General features: G+C 34.0%; 1 protein-coding gene across 1 annotated transcript in view; it reads right to left on the bottom strand.

Moving 5' to 3' along the window:
- Positions 1 to 2,646: 2,646 nt before the first annotated feature.
- LOC131153366 (transcription factor bHLH111) overlaps positions 2,647 to 10,390 on the bottom strand; it is a 32,853-nt gene continuing 25,109 nt past the window's right edge. Inside the window, exons 6-7 of the mRNA XM_058105637.1 lie at positions 2,995 to 3,033; positions 2,647 to 2,905 (exon numbers count right to left, since the gene is read on the bottom strand). Coding sequence (XP_057961620.1) covers positions 2,744 to 2,905; positions 2,995 to 3,033 — 201 coding nt within the window. The 3' untranslated portion in view covers positions 2,647 to 2,743. The remainder of the gene's footprint in view (positions 2,906 to 2,994; positions 3,034 to 10,390) is intronic.

Raw genomic sequence — 10,390 nt, 5'->3', positions numbered from 1 at the left:
CTTGTCATTTTTTTTTAAAAAAGTCATAGCTTACAATTAGGTCAAGACTTAGGAAATTGGATAGAAGGTTTGTTCAATTAAAACTAGGGTGGTTATAATTTTCTTTGCAATTTTCTAAGAGTTTAACTAGGACACTTTTAAGGATATGGATGGTCATTTTCAAGAAGTTGTTCTTTTGTGCTCAAATTTCTTATTTATTCGTGAATAATAGTAAGGTTATTGTCAAAACAATAAACAATGATCTTGCCATCTTGCCCAAATTTTGATTCAACTTAGCTTCCAACACCTATCACTTTCATTTTGAAAATCACATAATTTGGAATTCCAAACCAATTGTTTACAAGGTGTTCAATAAAAATCACTAATGACAAAAATGCAAGTGCAGAAGATATGCTTTGGCGAAATAAATGAGAAAAATTCATGCATAAGTCTTGATGGTTCTGAAAACTCAGTGAAAATACTTCGCTAAAGTAATGATTAAGTCATGAAAAGGCAATACTCTTATATCCTTCTTGTTGGGGAGTTTGGTAAAAAAAATACATCTTTATCTTTTTGAAGCATCTTAATTCAAAGATGTTAGTAAAAGTGGGGTAGCTATCAATAGTCATTTTTTGACCAAACAATTTTTAACCCAAATGAAGACATTAAAAGTCAAAGAAAAGTAAAGAGAAAATGAAAAATTTTACTATGGTATTTTACTAACCACTTAGGGTGGTCAACTGGCCCTCCTTCTATAATTCCATTGTTTGGTACCACCAATAGGCAGTCGTCTGACTCCTTTACTTCAGGTAGTTGATTGGCTATGCCAATATTTGAATTTTTGAGTTGTTTTCCTCTGATTGTTTGGGGATTTTGAGGTTACCACATGCCTCTTTGATGGCACCTATCAACTTCTAATAGTGCCAGTTGGTAATTGGTAGTTTTTGGTAGTTATTTCTAAGTTTGAATTTTCAAAATTTAAATTCAAAATGGGAATTCCCTCTATTCCATAGGAGGTCTATTAAAGGACCTCTTATGGGAGAGTTTACGACAGGACCAAGTGGGGGCAAGGTGAGGTTTTTAAAGCATTTAGTGGGGGTCAAAAAGTGATTTTCTTTAAAGCAAGGAAAAGAGAGAAATCACTCATGTCTTCTTTTGAAGGGGTTTTAGGGTGTGATTTGAAGTAAGAGTGATTTCCATTTGATCTACAAAGATTCATTCTTCAAAGACATTAGTTTGTAACCCTATACTTCATTCATTTCCATTTACTTTATGAATTTTGGCATATTGAAGCATATTGATGTTTCTTTAAATGTTACGGTCAATGCTTTATGATTTCTCCATTAATCTTTCTCAAAAGTGCATGTTAGGAGTGTTAGAACATGTTTTTATCTTGATTGCATATGAAAAATCATGTTTCAATGTCAAAATCACTTGATTGTATGACAATGCACATTCAAGCATTTGACAGGCTTATGTAGGTGGTCGACTAACTCCCTTCCTATTTGAAAAAGTAGCTATTGGTTGTAGGCGGTCGACCGACCCCTACAAGTGGTCAACCACCAAATCCTAAAAGAGGTATTTTCTACACTCTCTCTTGTTTTCCTTTTGGATTTCAAGTATTTTGGAGTATTTACACTTGGTAGAGCACATTTGATTGAGTTTGATGAACTTTTCTAAAAGTTTTTCATGGTTTTTCCACAAAAAAAATCATTTTTTTTTTCATCAAAACAAATGAATTTTTATGAATTTTCATAAAATATTCCATGCTTTTTTAAAGTTTTCAAAATATTTTGGAGTCATACATCCATAAAGCTATGGTTGGATGTTCTACGTTTTTTCAGTAATGTCAAGGCAGGTTGTGATTTTCCCTCAAAAAATCCATACTTTCTTAAATAGGTTTTATGGTTTTACTTTTAATGAAACCAACAATATATTTTTAGTAAATTTAAATTTTTAATGAACCCTTCATGATGTGGCTGTTGAATGGGTTAAAAATCTTTTTTTCTAAAGATAGATTGAGAGTTTTCCTCCCCAAATCTTGAAAATTTAAGTGTTTTCATAACAAGAAAATCCAAAAAATGTTTTTAACTTTGAAACTAAAAATATTTTTGGGAACTAAAAATGGCTTGGTTCCTCTTTTGAGAATTTGTAAGCAATCTACTTTGTAGATCCAGTCATACCAAATGAAAAACAAAAGTCTTTCTTTCTTCTTTTCTTCATTTTCTCACTTTTTAAATGTTTGTATGTGTGTTATAGACATTAAATAGTAGGATTTTCATGAGGTTAAGTCCTTTGTTTAAAGTATTACCTTCCCTATTCACAAAGGTACTTTTGAACTTAATATTTTTTTCAAAAGGTTTTCCTTTATTTTTTCTTTTTAAAAATTAAACTAAAATGACGACTTTATTTTCTAAAATCAAAAGACATGTTAGGGAACCATTGATTTGTTTGTCTATGCTTGTTTAATCTATAAATCGTCACACCAAAATATTGGCAACCCAAATGAGTCCTTCAAACCCAACTTCAACACTTTCTAATTGCAACTATCAAAATAAAGATCATAATCCATGTAGAGATTTGCATAGGTATGTGGGCCATTTCCTATATAAAAGGAAAATCTAGCCCAAGAAATATGTTTAAGAGACAACAAAAAGTTCACCATTCTACCATGAATACTTTCATTCGTTTATTATTTATTTAAGAAATTTCTAATGACATAATTGGACCACAAGAAATAGAACAAATGAAGCATTGTCAACTTTTATTTGTAAAGAAAGCCTCTATATGTTGGTGTCCAGTACTCTGATCCTGTGTTCTTGTGATAAATTTGAGGAGTAGAGGATATAGGAACTAAACAAAGTCCTTTACTCCTAAGGTCAAGTTTTACACTCTTATTATTCCTATCCAACTCTCCCCATTGGTCCTGAAATAAAACCAAGAAACTATGCTTTAAATTCCCATTTTGAATTGAGAAATGTGAAATAATAAACAAACAAATGTTTCCTCGCTTACTTTGCTTGTGTTAGTCCTTGTGTAGCTACTGCTTAATAACTGCAAACAATGAGTAATGATTATGCTCATAACTATACAACATCCAAACATATACTTTTAACCTATGAATAAATCATGTAATCTTTTGCATGATACAAAAATTTGAAAATTTAGAAACAAATAAATAACTTCCCAAAATTTCCAAGTGGAATTTTATTGTCTTATATTAATATTCATTCAAATATTGATCTAGAAAGAAATAAACAAGCAAAGTAGCATAATAATATTGATTGTAGTGCTACTAAACAATTTAGCAGTATAAGGTTTTGTCAATGTCGTATATGCTAATCTATCAACTGAGGAAACACTAGTTGGACATAGCTGTATAGGCTAATGTTTCCTAGATGCTTAATGATTTAATACCAATATTAAAGACATAATGTAACGACTTGATACAAATGCTACAAATTCAAAGATTTTAAGCTAAAGTGGAGATGGTTACCCATGCAACTTTGTAGACATGGATGACTTTATTCAATCTTGTATAATCGTTTTTGGTCCCATTGACTTAACATTGTAGGGTTATTATTAGGCAATTTGTTTTGTAGGTTCTGTTTTGCATGTCACCTTTAGGAGACTAGAACTAAGGTCAAAGAGTGGTATTATTTATCTATTAGATATTTGCAACATTATTTTTTGTTTTCTATTGGAACTCCTTGAACAAAATCATTGATAATTTTGCATAGCTTCCAAAGGTTCGTTTTGTACCTTTAAGGAATGCTAAAAACAACCATCACCTAAAGTTCTTTTTTTTTTTGGGGGGGGCAGGGTGGGGGGGGGGGGGGGGAAGATAAGAAGTATTTACTAGATTGTATAAGAAAAAAGGACATTGGCAAATGCAATAAAATGTCCATGTACGAAAAAACATAAATAGCTTAGCAAAAAATACAAATTTCTAATAAGTTGTCCTAGGAGAGACCCACAACTGAATTATACATTATCTTTTGTCTATCATAGCTATTTACCTTTTCATCCTTGAGCACGCCACCTTTATGTCCTTAAACATATGTTAGGCAATAACCTAATGATTGCATAATTCTCAGAAAGGTTGGCATTTCTTGTTTTCTAAAAGTGATATAATTCTGTAGCCTAGTGATATTGCAAATTTTACTTTGATTTGAATTGTTCAGACTTTAGACTTAGATTTCAATTGACAAAATCTCCTTGTATTTTCATTTCTAAATTTGATGATTTAATATGTACATTGTTAAAGGAAATTTAACAAACAAATGGCTCCTGGTTTAATTATTGGCTGAGATCCATTTCGAACAAGTTAACTAAATGTGCACCTGCTTCTTGTATGGATATTGCAGTCCTTCATGCTTTGAATATTCAAGTAAAAAATGTGAGGGTTCGTCTTCCTCGTGTATTCAAATAGTGTAAACCTGGGATATGTTGCGTTAAGTTGAATGTGGATGGAAGCTAGAGAGGTAACCCTGGTAATTATGGTGGTGGAGGCGTGATAAGAGATGAAAGAGAATTATTTAAAGTAGATTTTTCCTCATTATTGGGTTATGGAACTAATAATATGGCTAAGTTGAAAGCAATTATTATAAGGATTAATCTGTGCAAAGATCTTGGATTTGATCAAGTGGAGATTGCCTATGACTCTGCTTTTTTGGTTTAGTGGATTAATTCTGGGAAGTGTTCGTCTTGGAACTTATGGGAATTGTGGGAAGAGCTTCTGTTAGCTTTGAGAGGCATACATTACAAAGTGGAACATGTTTATAGGAAGGCGAATCAAAGTGTAGATTTCTTTGCCAAGCAAGGTGAATCTGGTATATCTCGATCATATAGTTGTCAAGATGAGCTTTCACAGCAAGTAAGGGGAATGATTGGGTTGGATTTGTTGGGATTTCCTTCCTTGCGCTCGTGATGCTTTGTGCTGGTGTTTGTGAAGGTTGGAGTGGTTGGTTTATTCCTCGAGATCTTCCAGAATTTTGTTTGTTTTCCACTTATAATTGTTTAGTTCTTATTTATTTGTTTGGTTGTTGGTCATTGGTTTATTGGTTTTGAATAAGTTGGTTAAGTCTGTTTTAGATTCTTGGGGTTTGAGTTTTTCCCAAGTCTTAAGGTTGGAACCATGGTATTCCTCCGCCATAAGTCAGGGGTTTTCTAATAAAGATAGGAGGTGCCGCCCTTTTTTTTTTTTTTAAAAAAGGTTCCTTGTTTCCCTTATGATTACAAAGACTATAGATTGGCTTAGAGACTTCCCCCATGAAACTAACATTTTGAGGGTAGGCAACTTATCTTATATGGAAATCCAAGAAATGAGGCATGCTTTGGCACATGATGTTCAATCCCTACATTTGACTAAGTAAAAGAGGTTGTTTTGCTTCTAAGAAATCCAAGAAATGAGGCATGCTTTGGCACATGATGTTCAATCCCTACATTTGATTAAGTAAAAGAGGTGGTTTTTCTTCTAACTCTTTCCAAGGTTGAGTAAAAGCATAAATGACCATTATAGATCCTCCTTCAAATAGTTTGAACTTATTCTTTAGAGTTTTGAAAGGAGGAGAGATTGGATTATATTCGTCGCATTAACAAAATCTTATAGCTTCAACAAAACAATTGGCTAAATTGCAAGAAATTCAATATCCTATACCAATATATCTAAACTTTATGAGTTGAATGTAATTCACATTTGATCCAAGAGGGTTGTAGTCATCAAATCAGATCTAGGGAAGGATTATAGCTTACTAGAATCACAAAGGATTACCATTGCAAATCCCTTAACTATAGGATACATCACATTTTTAACCTTTATCCAAATAGGTATGTGGACATAAGAATGAACATGAGCAAAAGAACAATGTTCTACATCCATAGCACCAAAGTGAGCATCAATATTTGAGCTTTGAATGTCATGTAATACCTATCATTACCAACATGATGATAATATATATGTAAACACATGCTTCAATAGAAAATCTCTTAGATGCATTTGGAAGCATGAATTTCGGGCCTTAGATTTAGATTTGGATGAATTTCAATGCAATTTTATCTTACATCTTATCCAAATCTATACAAATTTAAATTTGAGGCCTTTCCAAAAGATAGGTTTAAATATAGTAGGATCCTTGAATCTAAGAGAAAGAAGCTTAAAAAGGAAGCAAAAAGATAAATAAAAATATTGACAATAAAAAATATTGGCCCTATCATACGAATAAATTGAACATGTTGACCTTATTGGTCATGCCCGGTTTTGATTATGACAAATACTCATTGTATCTAATGAGTGTTTAAGTTTTTGTGCAGGAACTAAGAATGTTAGACAAAGATGTGCACAAAGCAAGTAAAGCCCGAAGACCAAATTTTATTTAATATTGTAATATATTTAATTGGTCTGTAATAGTAAGTAGGTATTTGGTTTGTAATAAGCTCACACACATCACATGTATGATTTACTACGTAAGCTCAAAACAAACCATGAATGAGAAAGGACCTTAGAAAGACCTTAAGATTTTCCCTTCAGTCGACCGACACCGGACTTTTTCGGTGTCTTTAAATTGGACCCCAAGTGACCCTAGGACACACACATTTACACATATGCTGGTTATGCACTTGAATAGGGCTTGTATGATTCGAAACGAGACCAAAATGCACACTTGGTGCACTTTCGGTAGACCAAACCAGACAGTTCATTCTACCCTGGTCGACCGAACCAGGCCTGGGTCAACTGTTGACTAAGGCCCTGGTCGACCAAACCAAGTAGTTTAAAAGGCCCTCGTCGACTGAAACCCCCATAGGTCAAAAGTTTGACCATCTGGTCGACCGACCACTTTTGTACTCCAACTACCTGGTTGACCGGAAGGTCCTCGGGAGAAATCCTAACGGTCTGGTCGACCGAACCAGGCAGTTCAAAATGGCCCGGTCGATCGAACTTCGAAAATTTGGGGAATCGCCTACTTTCAGTCGACCAAGCCCTCAGTTCAAAAACCCCCTGGTCGATCGAACCATATGAGAGTTGGTCGACCGAACTTGTTCTGGTCGATCAGACCTCTCGGGTTGCCCTAATTTTTTTACCGCAATTAATATTTTTTAAACAGGGTTAAAATGTTCTAAATGTCATTAAACTTTCCTAAGAATACCCAATAGGTCCCCAACGGTCATATTTTCTCCCATGGCTATATATATGAGATCATTTGAGAAAATTAGAGATGATTAGCCACTTTGATTAGGGAAGAATTCTCTGAAAAATAAAAACCCTGTACTACTTATTTTCTTATTCAAATCACTCATACTTGCGTTCTATTATTGCCTACATCATTTGTAAGTTGATTGAGTGTTTTGCTTAAATAGGTTTGCTCTCCTTGTGCTACTTGTTTGACACGATTTTCTTGAGAGCCAAACCTAAGGATTCTTAGGGGGCCTTTGCTAATAAGCCTATCCTAAGGAGACCTTGATAGATCTTCCAAGCTTGCACCTTCGTTGCAAGATCTTGAGAAGATTGTATTTGTTTTTTATTGCAAAAACTTTTCAAACACCTCCAAATATCTATTGCGCTTTTATCTTGTAAAATATTTGAAGAGATATTTGTTCGTGTGATAGTGATCTTTGTTGTAATATTCTTTCATTCATATATTATTTGCTGAATACAAAGATTACACATCTTTCGCAAACCAAGCATATACATCATTTCATACTTACATGCTTGAGATATCTTGCTGATTGAAATACTGGAGACTTGACATCTTTGTGTGAACTTATTTGTTGAATATCGTGTGATACAAAGATTGCTTGTTTGCCACTCTCACGTACGCATTACACATGTAGAAAATACTTTTGAGAGTTAAACCATCTAGATCACATTGAGCTTACATACTGAATCATATTTATGGTGTATGTTAGTGTGCACATCTGGGTACATATCTGCTTTACACGAAAGCACAATCACTGTACCATCTGTTTATATACACATTTTTTGTATATCCAGGCACGGGCCTAAAGAGGGAGACTAGCCTTGGACTAGTCCCGGATTGGCTTAGACCCGGTTAGGAAAGCTAGGTGCGTCATCCTATTAAGGCGTGTAGGTTGAGGTCAGCCCCGCTAATTGACCTGGTTAAGGTTGAGGTCAGCCCTGTGATAATTGACCTAGTTGTAACGGTGTCGCTCCACCCTTAAGTGAGCTATTAGTGGAATCCTCTGACTTGCAAGTTAGAGGCGGGGATGTAGGCACAGTTGGCCGAACCTTGATAACATATCGTGTGTTCATTTACATTTCCGCACTTTATATTTACCGCACATATTTATTATTGTGTGAATGATGCGTTTGATTTAATTTCCACATCATTGGTATCTCGCATTCGAAAATTGCACAGACAAGTCCCTAGGTTGTGTATATACTATTGTTGAATAGATTAACCTAGGAGAAAAAGTTTTAAATTCCAATTCACCACCCTCCCCCCCCCCCTCTTGGGAATACACCAATTTTAACAGAACACACCAACAACATTTTTCTTGACCAACCTAAAAAAAATTTAGATAGCTATAATGACAATCATGATTCAAATGACCACATGAAGAAAATCCAAATGATTATGATGCTCTATACAATCTCATGTATGATCACTTGCGCTCAAACACATCATTTTTAAGTTGGTGCATCAGCCTTCCATGCAACTTAGTCCTGGCCAACTATCTGACCTCCAAACACACTTCATTAGTGGTGAGGAAACGATAAATTCATAAGTAGACTTGATGGCAATAAGAAAGTGATCTAGGATCCTTGAGGAATTATGCTCATTGATTCTACATAAAGGCCTTTTAAACTCCCGATCTATGCCAAGATGTCAAGATAACTATTTTCTTGGCTAAGACGTTGGACGAAAATTTAATTTTTTTTTTAATTTATGTCTAATGATTTAATAGACTATTTCATCTAAAATATTGCATTTAAGTCATGGAATGATAGAAGGATAAAAATAAGATTTTATGACATGAAACTAGAAAGATGAAATGGAGGTCAAAGGGTTACTAAGCCTCCTTTTTCAGTATATATAAATTTGAAAGGAAGAGTGTTAGCCGTGGTGGGTTCATAATCATATTTAATGTGTTTTGATTATATTAACCTATTTGTGGTTCCTAGTGTATCCTATTTTTGCATATCATGTTTGGTACAAGTACAAGTTACAAATACATAAAGTACTAGATCAAAGGCAAAGATTGGACCGAGTAGACTTCAAGTAGGAATGATCAAAAGGACACTCACTCAGAAAAACTCAAGCACGTCCATGGAAGCTTAATGTTGAATTATATGTAATGGGGAGTGTTTGAGGCAGTATTCATTGTAACTCTTGTGGTTTTGTTTCATGGATGACTTCTGAGCAAGAGTTGAGCAAAATGCACATGCATAATAGGACAAAAGAATATATAGGATTTCACTAAGTCACAAACTCAATACTCATGGTTTTCAAAGATGAAAAAAGAGTTTGAAAAAAATATCCTATACTCAAATATGTTTTCATAAGGGATAAGTTTTTAACATCTTAGTATTGCAAACTTTTAAATACTTGGTCTCGATTTTGTCAAAACAAGTTTTATGTCCTAAAGCCTCAAGAAAGTCAAGTATATTTTTATAAAGGACATACTAGCATATAAGATATCAAAATGAGCTTTCAAATGTGTTTTCATAAATAAGATATCTTATATTAAAAATAAATTTTATAAGGACAAGTTTTGAATCATATTAGTGTTATGATCTTTTACAAACTTGGTCCTAGTTGGGTTTAAAACCTCAGTTATGCACTTCTCCTATTTCTTGAGCACCCTTTGGTTTTTGGGGCATAACTTTTGGTGGAAAACTCCAAAAAGGGCAAGCTTAGTGTCTATGGAAAGCTAAGAAAAAAAAAACCCATAACTTTTATGTTGAAGACTATCAGGGAAAAAATAGTTGATGGTTTCAAAAAACTGTCGACGGTTTGGGACGGTGACTAAACACCAACAGGTGAAAAACAGCTAGTTTTCAAAAATAGTTTTTAAATTAAACCCCCCCAACGACCATATAACGGATAGTTCACCCCTTTGCCTATCAATACAAGTCCATAGACTTGATTAAAAATGGTTTTGGTGATTTTACAAGTTCTTAGTGAAAAATATATTTGAATACAAATGTAGTAATTCGAACAAAAAAAAATATAAGAAATAAATAAAAGGAAAGAGAAAGGGAAAGAAAAAAGAGAAGTCGGTTTGGAACAGGACCAAACCGTCAACGATTTCAGGGAGTCCAGAAAAATCATTGGCGGTTTTCCTGCAGGCAAACTACCGAAAGCATTTTTGGTTTGGCAAATGGCCAAACCGTCGATGGTTTTAGGGAAACCGTCAATAGTTTCCTACAGGCTGAGTTACTTAAGGGCTA

Source organism: Malania oleifera, chromosome 4 (assembly GCF_029873635.1).
Source record: "Malania oleifera isolate guangnan ecotype guangnan chromosome 4, ASM2987363v1, whole genome shotgun sequence".
NCBI classification, from domain to species: Eukaryota; Viridiplantae; Streptophyta; class Magnoliopsida; order Santalales; family Ximeniaceae; genus Malania; species Malania oleifera.
Note: the sequence above shows the minus strand (reverse complement) of the source record. Positions and strands in the feature narration are given on the sequence as shown.